The 15,306-nt window shown below is 41.7% G+C and overlaps 1 protein-coding gene across 5 annotated transcripts in view; it reads right to left on the bottom strand.

The window, feature by feature from the left end:
- Tnrc6a (trinucleotide repeat containing adaptor 6A) overlaps positions 1–13,846 on the bottom strand; it is an 83,021-nt gene extending 69,175 nt beyond the window's left edge. For 4 of the 5 annotated variants that reach the window (XM_041666141.1, XM_041666139.1, XM_041666140.1 and 1 more), the window contains exons 1-2: positions 13,452–13,846; positions 13,075–13,122 (exon numbers count right to left, since the gene is read on the bottom strand). In XM_041666141.1, the coding sequence (XP_041522075.1) occupies positions 13,075–13,122; positions 13,452–13,456 (53 nt within the window). In that variant the 5' untranslated portion in view covers positions 13,457–13,846. Of the gene's footprint in view, positions 1–1,067; positions 1,217–13,074; positions 13,123–13,451 lie in introns of all 5 variants that reach the window. The other variant, XM_041666137.1, reaches the window with a different exon arrangement.
- Between the last annotated feature and the right edge of the window lie 1,460 nt (positions 13,847–15,306).

Consider the following 15,306-nt stretch of genomic DNA (forward strand, 5'->3'; position numbering starts at 1 on the left):
TCCAAGTGAATGTGTAATGCCCAAACCTCAATGCAAAGGAAAAGCAAAGCCAGCACAGTGGGGCAGCTGACAGCATGAAGGAAAAATACTGATGGTAACTAGACTTTAAAGTTGGTCAGAAAAACAACAATGAAGCACGGATGGGTGGTTAGAGTTGCTGTAGGAACAGAAACAAGAGGTAACGTTTCTGATGGCCCAGTCAGGGCCACCCTCACACACACATCAAGTGCATGCTCACTCTTGTTATAAACCCCTATCTACCCTCTTTTCTCCTGATGCCCCCCACCCATTCCTCATGGCTTTACTGCTTTCCTCTTCACATTCTCCTCAGTCTTGATTTCTGTGTTGATCAATAAACTAGTCAGTGCTAGACAGTAAAGTCACTGGTAACCTAATTAACATCAGCAGATAGTAGGATGGAAACCCAATCACAGCATAAACTGGTAAGGGAATGAGTCAGCTGAGTCAGTTTCTCCAATAACTCCTGTAGTAAAAAGAAATGAAAGGAAAAGGGGCTATACTACGTGGAGATGGAAGGTGACCAGCACGAAGGAAGGACGGGGGATGGAGAAGACACTGAGGGAGAAAGAGGAAGAGCAGCAGAGTAGACTGACATATATGTATGAAAACACCATATCCAAATGAATTACTTTTCATGCAAACTACAAAATATTAACTTAAAAACAAGTCAAACCCAGCAACACATGTCTGTAATCCCAGCAGTTGGAAGGTATAAACAGGAAGATTCAAGGTCTGCCTCAGCTACACTGAGATTTCAAGACACCAGCTTGAAGTACAAGATACTCTCTTTCAAACTATGTAAGGTAAGAAAAGGAAGAGACAATAGGCAAACCAAAAGCAATGAGGCTCCAGGTGACACATAATCCGGGTCTCACTAGACCTCCCATTACTCCCAGAACTTGTGCAATAAAATAACATTAATAAAAAATTATAAGCCTCTGAAAAGAATCTGTGATTCCACATTGATGTGGATGAATCATCAAGTAAATAAAGAATGAAGATTGATCTTCACTGTAAAATATACACTGATGAAAAAGAATACGTACATGTTGTCAAAGTATGACGAAACCTGATGTACAGTTAACATCCGTGGCAATGAGACGAAGTGACTTCATGAATTTCCCCACACAAAGAAAAGCACCTCGGTCCCCTATGCTGCTTCTGTCCAAAACACAGCTCTGGACCTAATGAGGAGCTCCAGGCAAACAGAAACAGAGAGTCAACCTACAAAACAGCTTCACTCTTTATACACCAAAAATCTGCACAACAAAGAACTGCAACCCAGTGCCAGAGTACAGGCAGGTAAACCAAATATAACCTGTGGCCTTACATTGACTCTCCAACCAGAAAAAATAAAATAAATATTTTTTCTTTTTGCCTTGATATGACGAACATTACTGAAACAATACATAAAATGTTAATAAGGTCTTCTCATTAGCAATTACGAATGTCAGTGTTATTTCCCCAACTATGAGAACTGCACTCTAATTACTAAGAAAATACCTTTGATTTTAGAAAATGCAAGCTTTTAGGGGTAGAAGAGCATCTTGTTACAAGCAAGTTTCTCTCAAGCAGTAAAAATACTATGCATATAAAAAGGAGGACTAATAATGAAAGTTTAGGTTGAGAAAAGTTAGTCAAATAGATATCCCACCACGAGGAAAGCAGCACTCTGTAGTCTACAGGGTTGGAACTATTTATTTTGGACCTACAACCTGAAATACTAGTTCCATTCCCATCGACTGTTAAAAACACTCTTCCATAGCTTGTCAGGTACAGGCTAAGGTAAAGCTGCCTACCTAAATCCCTAAGTCCCACTTCCCTTCTGAAGCTTAGCTCAATTACTACTTCCTTCACATTTCTTTCCAACCAATACAAACCTCACCCTTGACCTTCAATTAAACAATATACATGGTCTAATTATTTTAGATGTTAATCTCACTGCTCCAGAAAGGACTAATTACTGGTCCAGGGACAAAACCAGTTCTACTTGAACTGTACTCCCTGGCAGAGAGAGGCTCTTAATTAGACAACAATTCCTGCTTCCTTCCCTTTACTAACATTCCCTAACTGTGCTCCTTTCATTTATTCCCACCACATATTACTTCTTCAAAGACGGGATCAAAGCAGCCCTTTCTAAGCACAGCTTGCAGTGCAGAGTTCTGGGGCCCATGTCAAGAAGAGGAGAAGTTAACCCTCAACTCCAGCAGCAGCTTGTGTGGCCTTCCAAAGGTGTGTAACATCTCACAAGCCTCTGTCCTCTAATTAGTGACGTCCAGCTGTACCTCTCTGAAAAGGCTGTTGTGAAGATTAAATTAGGCAATACAGATAAAGTGCTAACTGAAGGCACATAGTAAGGGTACACTAATCATCAGGCTACAGAAAACTCAGGACACTGTGAGTGACAAGCTGGGACAGAAAGAAGTTGGAGCAAGAATATAGAGAAAATAGAAATGAATACATAAAAACAACTCAGTGCAGCATATGAAACACCCCAAAGCAACAGCTAACCCCCCAGATTCCAAGTCAAAATCAATTACAATGTTAACAGAATGAAGACAGCTCTACATGATGCCATCAGTACACAAGAGCAGCAGTCACAAAAATGAAAAATGCTTTCACCAAGAAAATAAATCCAACTGGATTTAGAAAATGTCATTAAACTGACAGAGGGCAGTTACAGAAAAGCCCAGAGTTTAGGACACTTGTCTTTCAACACTATACGAAACAGACAAAACAAAAACAACAGGGGCTGGAGATATAACACACTAGTTAAGAACACTGTTCTTTCAGAGAACTCCAGTTTGGTGGCAGCTCACAACCATTTGTAACTCCAGTGCCAGGGGATTCAACAGCCTCTTCTGACCTTCACAGGCACAGACACACTTGCAGGCAAAACACCCATACGCATGCATAAAATAACAAGAAAAAAGGAAGGCCGCGGGTAGGCAGGCTGGCTGGCTGGCCAAAGTGAAAGGGAAGGAGGGTTCACTCAAACACACAGCAAGATCAGAAAGGAATATGGTACACCTATCTCTATTCACAGATAGCATAGACGGTAGAATAGCTGTGATGTAGTACAAGCTCAGCATACTTAGTAAGGTCCTAGTGTCGATCCTTGGTACCAATTAAAAATATATAATACTTAGGAATAAATTTTACAAAAGAAGTACAAACCGTATATTTAAAACACAGTATATCTTTGAAAAAGTAAAGGCCAAAATAACTGGAAAGATTCTATATTTATGAACAACTAGAAGACTTAGTGTCATTAAAATGGTGATATTATCTAAGCTGATCTACAAACTGATCTTAAAAAAAACTCTACTTTTTCATTAAAACTGACAAGCTGATCCTAAAATTCACACAAGGGGAACTAATGCACTCCTGAGAAGGAGAATGGAGGATTCATTTCAAGCCTGCTAACTACAACGCCACAGTAACAAAGAGACTGGAAACTGGCCTACAGATAGCTGACCAACCAAATGTTACAGCTACAGAATCCTGAGACAACGCCCTTCAGAATGAGCAACTGACCTTCAAGAACACCAGAGAAACCATCTTTTCAACAAATGGTGCCAAACAACTGGAAAATTGGAAGAATGAAATTGGAGCCTTCATATCATGCACAAAAACAACTCAAAATGCGATGACAGACCTAAGTGTAAAAACCATAAAACTGGGGCTGGAGAGATGGCTCAGTACTTAAGAGCATTGCCTGCTCTTCCAAAGGTCCTGAGTTCAATTCCAGGCAACCACATGGTGGCTCACAACCATCTGTAATGAGGTCTGGTGCCCTCTTCTGGCCTGCAGACATATACACAGACAGAATATTGTATACATAATAAATAAATACATACATACATACCATAAAACTGTTGGGAAACAAAATTTTTTGCAACCTTAGAATGAGTACCAATAGCACAAGCAACAGTATTATAGGTAAGTAGACCTAAATATTTGTGCTTCAAGGAACCAACAAGAAAGTGAAAAATTACATAGGAGAAAATACTTGTAAATCATAAGCATAAATACATAATATATAGATATAACACATTAAGAACTCTCAAAACTCAACAATACAAAATACACCCCAAAACTTATGTGGTATGCATGCTTATACACCCAGTTTTTGGAGGAGGAGGAGAAGCAAGAAGGTCAAGGAGTTCAAAGTCATCCTCAGCTACATATCAGGTTTGAGGCTAGCCTGTGCTACTTGAAACCCTGCTTCAAAAAACTGAAAACCAATCCACTTAAAAATTTAAAAACAAGCCAGACATGGTGGTGGACATTTTTAACCCCAGAACTTAGAAAGAAAGCAAAACAGGTTCCAGGCCAGAGTAGCAGTGAGACCGTGAAGGGAGGAGAGGACAAAGCTGGAATTTAAAGACAGAGACTATAAATAGACATTTCTCCAAGTCAAACATCCAATAAAGGCCATGAAAAAATGCTCAACTTCATCAGTCATTAGGGAAATGCAAATCAGAACCACAACGAGTTGTCTTCATCCACAAAGATGCCTGCCTACCAATTAATAAGGACAAGTGTCAGCAAGGATGTGTACAAGGGCAGCTGCTGGTGAAGAGAATGACTTGACTACATTGTACACCTCCTGGCAGTTCCTCAAAAGGTTACAGCTACCAGACGACCCAGTAATTAATTCCATTCCTAGGTAGATATTCAATAGAAGTAAACCATCCATACAAATATACTAGCACACAAATGTTAATGGAGCATTAGTCAACTCTTAAGTGAAAACAACTGAAACACCTACTAAGTGATGCAGAGATAAATACAATGTGGCACAGTGCTGAGGTCGCACCTTAGCAACGCAGTACATGCTTGGCATTTGAGGCCCTGAGTTCAATTCCTATCAATTCAGACCAAAAATATCACATATTTATATCAGCAAAAGATGACAAATGGGGCCTGCACAATGGGATGGTATTTTTCACCCATTAAAAGGAATGAAATAGTGACAATGACACACCATGGGTAAAGCTTGAGAATGCACCAAATAACACACACACACTGAAGAATTCTAGTGTGTGATTCCATATTTATGAAATGCCCAGAACAGAAAATTCCACTAGTGGCTGACAGGAGCTGGAAGGCACACTAAATGAAGAGTGACTGCTTAGTATTTGGGGTTTGGGGAGAGGGTGTGTGAGTGTGAACATGGTCTGGAATCACAGAAGTGATGAATATAAGACACATACTTCACATGCATGGCGATTTGATCTCAATAGCGCTAATATTAAAAAACAGAGTCAGCCAGGCAGTGGTGGAGCACGCCTTTAATCCCAGCACTCAGGAGGCAGAGGCAGGCAGATCTCTGTGAGTTCGAGGCCAGCTTGGTCTACAAGAGCTAGTTCCAGGACAGGAACCAAAGCTACAGAGAAACCCTGTCTCAAAAAAACAAAACAAAAACAGCTGAGAGGCTGAGTTCAGGGCCAGTGAGGACAACATGATGCAAGGAGGAGCAGAAGGAACAGAGAATGACACTTTAGAAACGAACTTGAGAATAGATCAAAAGCAGGACAGCACTAATAAAATCTTAGTACTGAGCACAGTTGCCTCTGATTCCACAGCCACTGAGGAATCAGAAGTCTCCAGTAGTTGGCTTACAACTGCTACCCTGCAGTAAGCAATGCAGAGAAAGCTTATTTACGTCCCTTTCCATTTTTATACTTTGTGGCAAGGTCTCAGGTAGCCCAGATGGCCTTAAACTTGCTGACCTTGAATTTGGGTGCCCCCTGCCTCTACCTCAGAAGAGCTGAGATTACAGGTGTACCCCACTAGGAATGGGATCCAGAAGAGCCTTAGCTACATAAGCAATAAACCTGTTACATGCTCACTAAGCTTCCTGTACGTGCCTCACACCTGCTTGAGGATTCACAAGAATGCATTTCTCTTGCCCTTCTATGGCAATTAACAACAGGTAAGCGATACTAGAATGCTCTTCAGGTCAGAGAATATTTGGTACCAGGCAGCACCATTTCCTCCTGCTAGCTCACATATGCATTTTTCAGGGGACAAAACAGAAGAAAGAAGGGACAAAAAAAAAAAAAAAAAGAAAGAAAAAAGGGACTAAAGTCAACAAAAACACAGACATCATCCCTACAAAAACATCCAATATCTCTGCAGCAAACTGCCCAATAAACACTATCAGATTGCAATGCACTAAGGACAGCAAAACAAGTGAACTAGCTCAGTCTTGTTTGTTGTTATACAAAATTCAATCAATTGCTGTTTGCACAAAATATCTCTTAAGGTTCAAAGTATAAAATTCTTCAACTAGGTTTCAATCTGTTTTGAACATTCCACTTCAAATGGGAAGCTGAGTCATTGTCACATAACACTACTTACTGCCGAAAATTCAAATGTTTCTCCCTGGTTACAAGAAAGGAAATGCTAGGATTTCTGCTGCCTAGCCAACTCATCAGAGTATGCAAATGATATTTAAAGTAAGACATCTTAAATAGAACTTTTAACTCTATTTATGTTCATGGAACTCCTCTTCGAGCTCCTCTAACTCTAATGCATACCAAGTCTTCGGTTCTGAGTGTGTTTGTTTTGTTGTTCTGTTCAAATACATAATCAATTTTCCAAAGTACTTCTCTTCAGCTGCCATACCCTGTACACTCACAGCATGAGCACCTTACCTTGTCTGCGGCCACAATGCCAAGATAATCTAAATACCCAGCACAATGAGGCAGAGCGTACTGAACTGAGAAGTATATGGCAAGATCCCAAATTTTAGGTCAAGCTGGGCTTCCTAGTGAGAATTTGTCTCAAAAACAAAATAAATAAAATATAGAATACAAATTACAAACCTAACCAATGTTTCATTTTCTTACCAACCATCATTGATCAAAGTTGAAAACAACCTTTATGTCCACTAACAAGGAAGCTATCTTCAAAAACACTTTTAAACACCAGGTGGTTTAATCCCAGCATTTGGGAGGCAGAGACAGGCGGATCTCTATGAGTTCAAGGCCAGCCTAGTCTACAGAGCAAGTTCTAGGACAGGCTCCAAAGCTACAGAGAAACCTGTCTTAACAAAAAGAAAGAAAGAAAAAGATACCCTCTTTAAAAAAAAAAAGTAGCAATCACAACCACTAGTCAATTTAAAGTAGATTTAAAATTTCTGTAATTTTAAAACTTGGGTTTCAGTTTAAACTAAACTGAAATTATAGCATTTCCTATAATGAAAGAAACATTAACTAGGCCAGCATAAAGGTGCAAGTGTTGAATAATGCTACAGGAAATTCCTTTCAAATGGTCAAGAACACCTGCAGAGATGTGCTGAGAACACATACATCACCAATGGTGAGACACACTTCAACCAAGAAGATTTAACCTCAATCTGATCATTCAGAAGCGATAGGACAACCCCAAATTGAATTATGTAAAACAACTAATCAAAAATTGCACTCTCACAAAAGGGGTAGCAAGGAAGCTTCAGAGACAAGACAGCTAATGCAACCCTGGATCAAGAAATGGTGAAAAGGGGGCTGGAGAGATGGCTCAGTGGTTAAGAGCATTGCCTGCTCTTCCAAAGGTCCTGAGTTCAATTCCCGGCAACCACATGGTGGCTCACAACCATCTGTAATGAGATCTGGTGCCCTCTTCTGACCTGCAGGCATACACGGAGGCAGAATATTGTGTACATAATAAATAAATATTTTAAAAAAAAAAAAAAAAAAAAAAAAAAAAAAAAAAAAAGAAATGGTGAAAAGAAAACCCACCATGACAACTGAAAATAAGTAAATATAAACCTATGAAATTTATGCCCTGGCAATGCTGAAGCATGCATGGGCAGCCCATATACGGCAGTTCTGTTGAACTTGTCCATGATTACATGGTCTAAGTTGATGAGGACTACTGACCAGGTCTCTTCCTTAAGATGGCACGAGATCTCATACAGATGGTTGTGAGCCACCGTATGGTTGCTGGGAATTAAACTCAGGACCTTTGGAAGAGCAGACAGTGCTCTGAACCGCTGGGCCATCCTCCAGACCCTAGTGTAAAGTTAAATGTTACATGTTTGGTCATTTGACTGTTATGTACTATAATGCTGTATTTTGGGGATAGAGTGTAATGATAAAGAATCATGAAAAGCACGAGCATGTTACGCTAGTTTTGGTCCTTTGCTTAAGGTTACAAATGACTTTTTGTTAAGATTAATTGTATTTTTAATTATGTGTGCATGTGCATATGTGAGTGCCAAGTACCCATGGAGTCCAGAAGAGGCTAGTAGATCCCCCAGAGCTGGAGTTACAAGTGGTTGTGAGCCAGCCAACTCAGGCACTAAGAACTGAACTGAGTGCAACTTGGGTCCTCTGCAAGAGCAACAAGAGCTCTTAATTGCCTAGCCATCTCTCCAGCCCTCAAATAATTTTTTTTTAAAATGAAAATTTGGTGAACACTATCTCAATCTGGAGTAAGAGTATCCAAACTGAAAAGAATACATATAACGCATGCCATTTTAGTATTTCCAATCGTGGGGAATACTTCTGAGTTTGTCATAAAATCAAACTGTAAAAGACTTTATGCCTTTCAAATTATACTTTCAGATATATTTAATATGCCAAAATTCAAAAGAGATTATAAACTATTCTTTTTATAATGTTTATGTTCAAATTTTCCAGAGCAGAGTCAGTTTTAAGCTAAGCCCCAAGTCTGTATTCATTAATCCTAGCAGCTAATTCACCACATCATCTCCAAATTAAGCTAGAAAGAAGCCTAGTTTACAAACCACATCAGAGCAAACAACAGCAAAGCCTAGCAAATCAGGATGATTTTTCACCTAAACAACTGGAGACCAGCAACAACAAATAGCCTTATCTAGAGAGAGGTACAGCCTGGCTCACTTCTGTTGTCTTGGGTCTCTTGCGATATAGCATCTGTTTCAGATATTCATGGTTCAGTCAAAAGTATCCTAGGTTAGATGCTATACGGGCAACCTTTTATATTTGCTGTGCAATGGCATTTAACAGTTGGTTTGGGGAGCAGGGATCACTATCACAAATTTTGCTAACTTCTACTTACACAATACTCCTAAATTATAGAAAGCACTAGAATGGGCATGAGACATAGTGAGATAATTGTTTTGTTTTGTTTTTCTGTCCAAAGAGCAGAAATGTACATTATGTTTTATCTACTGTGCAATGAAAAGACCAGAATTGAGTGAGAAGACCTGTTGGAGTCCCAGTTCTGTAAATCTAGATAGTCCCTTAATCAGCATTCTCACTTAAGAAGTAATAGACACCAACTGATGCCTTAAGATCTAGCTCTGACTATTCACTAACTCTGTAACTTTAACCTCCAAATATACTTTCAAAAAGTGTAACAACTGGGGGCTAGAGGAATGACTCAGCAGTTAAAAGCACTGGCTGCTTTTCTAAAAGATCCAGGCTTGATTCACACGGCACCTCAGAACCATCCGTAACACCACTTCCAGGGGATCCAACTCCCTTTCCCTCTTCTGGACACCCATACATGCAAAAAAAAAAAAAAAAAAAAGTTTGTTTTGCATCAACTGAGTTGTAGTAGTTAATGGAGGGTTTCTGTCTCCCCTCTAAACTGTGACTGTAACTTATCATTGTTTCTCCTCACATAAATTTCTATTTCAATAAATTTCATTGGAGACTGGGTCAATCTCTCATTTACCCTAAATGCAGAACACCCCTCACTACTAATCTGCTTTGAAATCCCAGGTTCCACTTCCTCAGTAACTCATCTTCTCACCTCTCTCTACCAGCATGTACACACCTGGTCACAACTGCTAGGCTAGAAGAGTTTCCTATCACACTGGCATCTTACCATAAGGCAGGCAGAGGCCCCTTAGACCATCTAAATGTGTAAGTTCTCAGCCTGACATTCAAAGCCCTCCAGATAACATACCTTAAGAGAGTCTGATTAATTACTTGCTCTTTCTGCTAGACCAAATTCCTACATGCTTACTGGATTTGGAGTCTTCATTTCTTCTGTTCTAACATCCTCTCTGAACTTGGATTTGATTCCTAAGCTCCACTCCCATGGTAGTCACCCTCATCTAGACATCACAGCTCCCTCTTTTGAATGAAGTACATGGTACTGCAAAGTGAGACAATTCTAAAGGTCAAAAAGTGAATTTTAAATGCTAGCTAACCTAATGAGAAAAATGTCTGTTTTACCATTTTGCTTAACTGCCACTGGACACCTGGACTATCTTGGTAAGGGTTTGCCACTATCCCTGGAAAGAAGAATGGCAACACAGCTCTGACACACACAAAACAGAGCTTTCAAGCTGGACACACATATTGGGGTTTGCTGGGCTTCCATTATACAAAAAAAAGAGGCTTATATGAATTCATCATTTATATACTTAGGACTTTTCAAAACCTGAACCAAGATCTCTAACAGTCCTGCCCCCCATCCCCACCTTCTACCAGAGATGTTTGTCAGAATCTGAAAACACTCTGATCATTACAAACACTGAGTAGGGAGTACTCCTGGTAGATGCTGGACATCCTACACTACAAAGGACAGTCCTCAAATAATTTAATTAGCTGCTGTAAAATATAAGCAGTGTCCATAGTGAAAAGGTCCAAGATAAACATATCGCATGCGGCTGTAGGGTCTACTTTTGAAAAGAAATGTTCCAATTTTTCAAAGTGAAGCGTGTTACCTTCAGTAAGAGTTTAAACAGAGCATGAAGGCTGATGACTCCTGCAATTACCAGTGGTAAGACCTCCTGTAGTTACTCAACCTCTTTATACCTCAAACCTCTTATATGTAAAGCAAGGCTAAGAACCATTAATTCACCCAGCCTCTTGAGGGTAAGGAGGCATGCAAAGTCTTTGGATGAGTACAGCAAGCAGATGATGATTAGTTGTTAAGTTTACCCACATTCATCCCTCACTGGTTCCTAGAAAATGCTAAGTTTACTAGGATGAATACTACCTGCCACGGAGTCCTGAGTAGGGTACTAATAAAGATTGATTTTTTTTTTTTGTTTTTTTGTTTTCCCAATCAGGATTTCTCTGTAGCTTTGGGGCCTGTCTTGGAACTAGCTCTTGTAGACCAGGCTGTCTCTGCCTTCCGAGTGCTGGGATTAAAGGTTTGCACCACCACCACCAGGCAAAGATTGACACTTTTTACTTGAAGCATGTGTCCATCTAATCTAATCACCTCTTTCTCTACTCAAAGCACCTTAATTGCTCCCTTCTCACTGGACAGTGCTTTAAAAAAAATCTCAATATTTTTCTTTTTCACATTATATGATCAACTGAGGTGCTTCAAGCACATGGTGGACCACCATCCCCTTCTGACCCCTACATCACCTACCTTGTATTACCATTATTTATGCACATATTATAGTTTCCCCACCAGATTGTACATGCCTTCTATGGACAGTGACAGCAATGGATTCCTTTTTATGTAACCCAAGGGGCCTAAGAGACCTTAGCAACTGGATGGACCAAGCCTCTCATTTCATAGATTAGACAGAGAAAGGCCAATTGACTTGCCAAGAGTCAAGGTCATTTTAAGAGGCAGAGCTGGAATTCAAACTCTGATACAAGGCCAATAGAAGAGAGTCCAAGTTCTGCCCGATCATGATGAAGTAAAAACCATGCTTGTATTACAATGTTTACCTAAGGTCTAGGTACCCTCACAGAAACAAGACCTATGTGGCTGCCTGCCGAAACAAAAATGGAGGGAGAAAAAGACCCAACACCTACACTGTTACTAAAATTACACCTTAATAATTCAATCTATTTTGTTTGGCTGTGTATCTTATTATTTCTTTCCCAGTTTTTGACAACATAACTTGTTTAAGCATACAGATGACAGTTATTTAGCCACTGATAGCAGCTTTAATGTCCCTTTAAATGGTTCCGTAATTATTTAGAGTTCCAGAAAACCTCTCACTGGGTAAGCCAATCCTGTTCCTTTGCCAACAGAACAGATTCTTTAACAGTCACCCCAACAGATTAACATAAATTCAAAGAGCCAGAAATTTGGAATAATTTCTACATGGTGGAAAGTATTTGTGCAATTACAAGTGTGTTAATAACCCCAACATAAGCCTAGAACTTCCAACAAACAAACGTAAGTCATAAATGAAGCTGTTCAGATTGTATTAATCTCGAAGTTTCTCTGAGTCCAAATATGATGCAAAAGAAAAAAGTGAATAGGGAAGGGAAAGCCTGTTTTAAAATGGCTCTGAAAAAGGGTTAAGTATAGCACAATTCCCTGATGGTGAAGCAATTACAGCTCAATAAAACCAAACGTTTTCCAGAAATGCATCACTTGGGGGTGGGGGACAAGAAACAACCCTTTTCTTTGAGGTAGTATTTGATGCTTAAGTTACCAGTGAAAAAGCACTCAGAGCACTCAGGCCCAACAGAAGTGATAATCACTTACTGAGAACGATTTTTAATTACTTTCCCAGCTGATAAAAAGAGCACACACTGAACACAGACTAAAATGTAGTTTCAAAGAAAACAAAACGCAGTTTATGCTCGATGAAGTTCAAGGACAAAACTGTTTCCAATGCAACAGAATCCGCCTGACTACAATGTGCAGAGACAGAGAGGAAAAAAATGCGAACACATAGTATCTTTTTATAAAGGCAACAATTTAGCTACAAAGTAATAACGGGGAAGCCAAAACAGTTTGACAGCCCGCCATAAGGGCCGCCTCAATCATGAGTCACACAATGCCTGCAACCATTTACAATAGTAATTAATGCACAAGTCCCCTAATTAAATTCTAAAAGGGTGAGAATGCTTTAACTAAGTTTACAAGAACTGCCTTTTGCTTTTCTTTTTAAGAACGAACACACTCTTAATTACGCGTCTCCCTGCAATGCCCTCCCCCCCCCATGCAATATTCCCTGAGGACGTTTCTCCCGAATGTCTGTTCCCTGCGTGCGAAAGCAAATGACACGGGATGGGGGGGCGGGAGGGGTAGAGTCCGTAAACCCAGGAAGGGCGAAGCAGAAGCAGAGTAGAAACACACTATTATAAAGGGGGCGGGAGACTGAGGGCTCGCCCATCTTACCTGCTAAGATTTCTCTCTACGTCTTTGGTAGCTTTAGCTTCCAATTCTCTGAAATAGGAAACAAAAACAAAAAAAAAAAAAACGGGGGAGGGGGGATGCGCGTGAAAACAGAGCTTCTGCGGCAGAGCGCCCGCGCGGTGGGGGAGGGGCGGGGCTGCGGGCTGCAGCGCTGCGGGCCTCCGAGCCCAGGACGACCGAGCCCAGCGCCGCAGCCCGCGCGGGGCCGAAGCTTCCCAGGCCGCCCGCGGCCTCCCACCCAGGCCTGCGCACCCCGGGGACTGCCCCGTGCTACCGCCGCCCCGCAGCCCAAGGGGTCCTGCGGCAGCGCCGACGGCTGCCTCCCGACCCCGAGCGAGACTCCCCTCCGGTCCGCTCACCTCATGTGTGTAAAGTGCACGAGCGCGTGGGGCGCGGGGAACGAGGCTCGCGAGCCTCAAGCCCTCCGCAGCGCCGCGGGGACAGGCCCGAGCCGCTGCACCAGCGCCATTTTCTACACCGACCCGCTGCCGCCGCCGCCGCCGCCACCGCTGCCGCCGCAGGCCCCAGACCGGAAGTGAATGCCCTACTGGCAACCCCTTCCGGGGGCGCGGGGCTCGGAGCCCCAAGATGGAGGCCCTAGCAACTAGGCCTGCTGGACAGGGCAGACGCTTGGCAACGGCCCGACGCGGCCGGGACCTCACCGGAGCTGTCGGGGAACTCCGAGGCTCCCCGCAAATGTCTTCGGGGCCTGGCGACAGCAGACCGCAGCCTTTCTCGCCGAGGCCGGCTCGGGTTTGAGTCCGATCCTCCCCTCCTCCTTCTTTACTGCGACACAAGTTTCCTTCCCCTCTGCCCGGCCCCCCTCCCTCACAGAAACACGCCTTTAAAAAAAAAAAAATCCACCAAACCGCAAATTCCACCCTTGCTGCTGCCGGAGGAGCCCGCCCCGTTTTTAAATTCACCCACCTCTAATTACTTTTGACCTTGAGCCAGATTATTTAACCTCTCTGCTCGAGCCTCTCCTCAGGTGACGAACGCGTACCTGAGGCCGGTTGTGAGGTTTCTATACGATTTTACGCCTAAAATTTTACACACCCTTGACTCAGCAAATTCCACTTCCACTCATTTCTACTCAAGAAATAATCACTTGGGGGTATCGCTTTTAAGTACTTCATCGTCAAGATACTAACTCACGACACTGGGAAGGGTGAAAACTGTTAACTAGCTCCGAAGTCCGGCGACGTGAGATGGCATGAAAAGCATCCAGCCACTTGCGGCGGCAGGAAAAGGTGGAGTGGGAAAATACCGGCCGGAGGACTTGGTTACAATAAAAGAATGAAAAGGCAGATTCCAGACTAGTCCGCAGAAAAACATGTGAACACCTAATTGTGAATACTGTAAGATAAATACCCGTAAAGCATATAAATCTATATATAGATACAATAAGATACAGCAACATAAATCATGGAGCTATAATTAGTGCAATAATTGTAAAAAAGTACAATGTAGGCGCATACCTGAACGTAAATACAATAAGATGCAGACCTACAGGTAGATGAGGCAATATAAGGCGTTAAGTGCACATAGGTACATATATTCTTGTATATTAAGTGCACATAGGTATATATATTCTTGTATATTCGATGCACACAGGGCTTCTTGTGATTGCCATATTTCTCCTCTACTTAAAGCCTGTTCCCTTTTGCTTTCTCAGAAAACTCACTCTGCAGATTACTTCCTTTTGCTCTTTTCTGTCCTAAATCCTCCAACTGGCTTAGAGATGCTCCACTCTCTCCCATGAAACAAGCTATGTCACTGTCTGTTCTGTTCTGGGAGAAATGTGTGTTGTAGTAAATAAATAAATTAGTGTTTTTAATTTTATGAGCCTATAAACATTTTTTGAAAAAAATTATAAAATATAAAATGAAGAGTACCAAGTAAAGGCCAGTAAGCTTTGAGACGTGGGTCTGACTTACTATGTAGCCTGGTTAGCCTAGAACTCTCTATGTAGGCCAGACTGGCCTCAAACTCTCAGTGGTCTGCCTGCCTCTGTTTCCTGAATGCTAGTGCTTTACCATAAATCCCCAGCTTCAAAGTTAAATAGGACCTATCCTGGTTAGTTTCTTTGTTAAACTGACACAAACTGGAATCATCTAGGAAGAAGAACCCCGACAGAGTTTGCCTATAGGTGGATCTATCGGCATTTTCTTGATTGATGGGGGTGGAGAGGCTCAGCTCACTGTGGGTAGCACC

Source organism: Microtus oregoni, unplaced genomic scaffold (assembly GCF_018167655.1).
Source record: "Microtus oregoni isolate MIOR12 unplaced genomic scaffold, Mior012 000016F_ref0000370, whole genome shotgun sequence".
NCBI lineage: Eukaryota > Metazoa > Chordata > Mammalia > Rodentia > Cricetidae > Microtus > Microtus oregoni.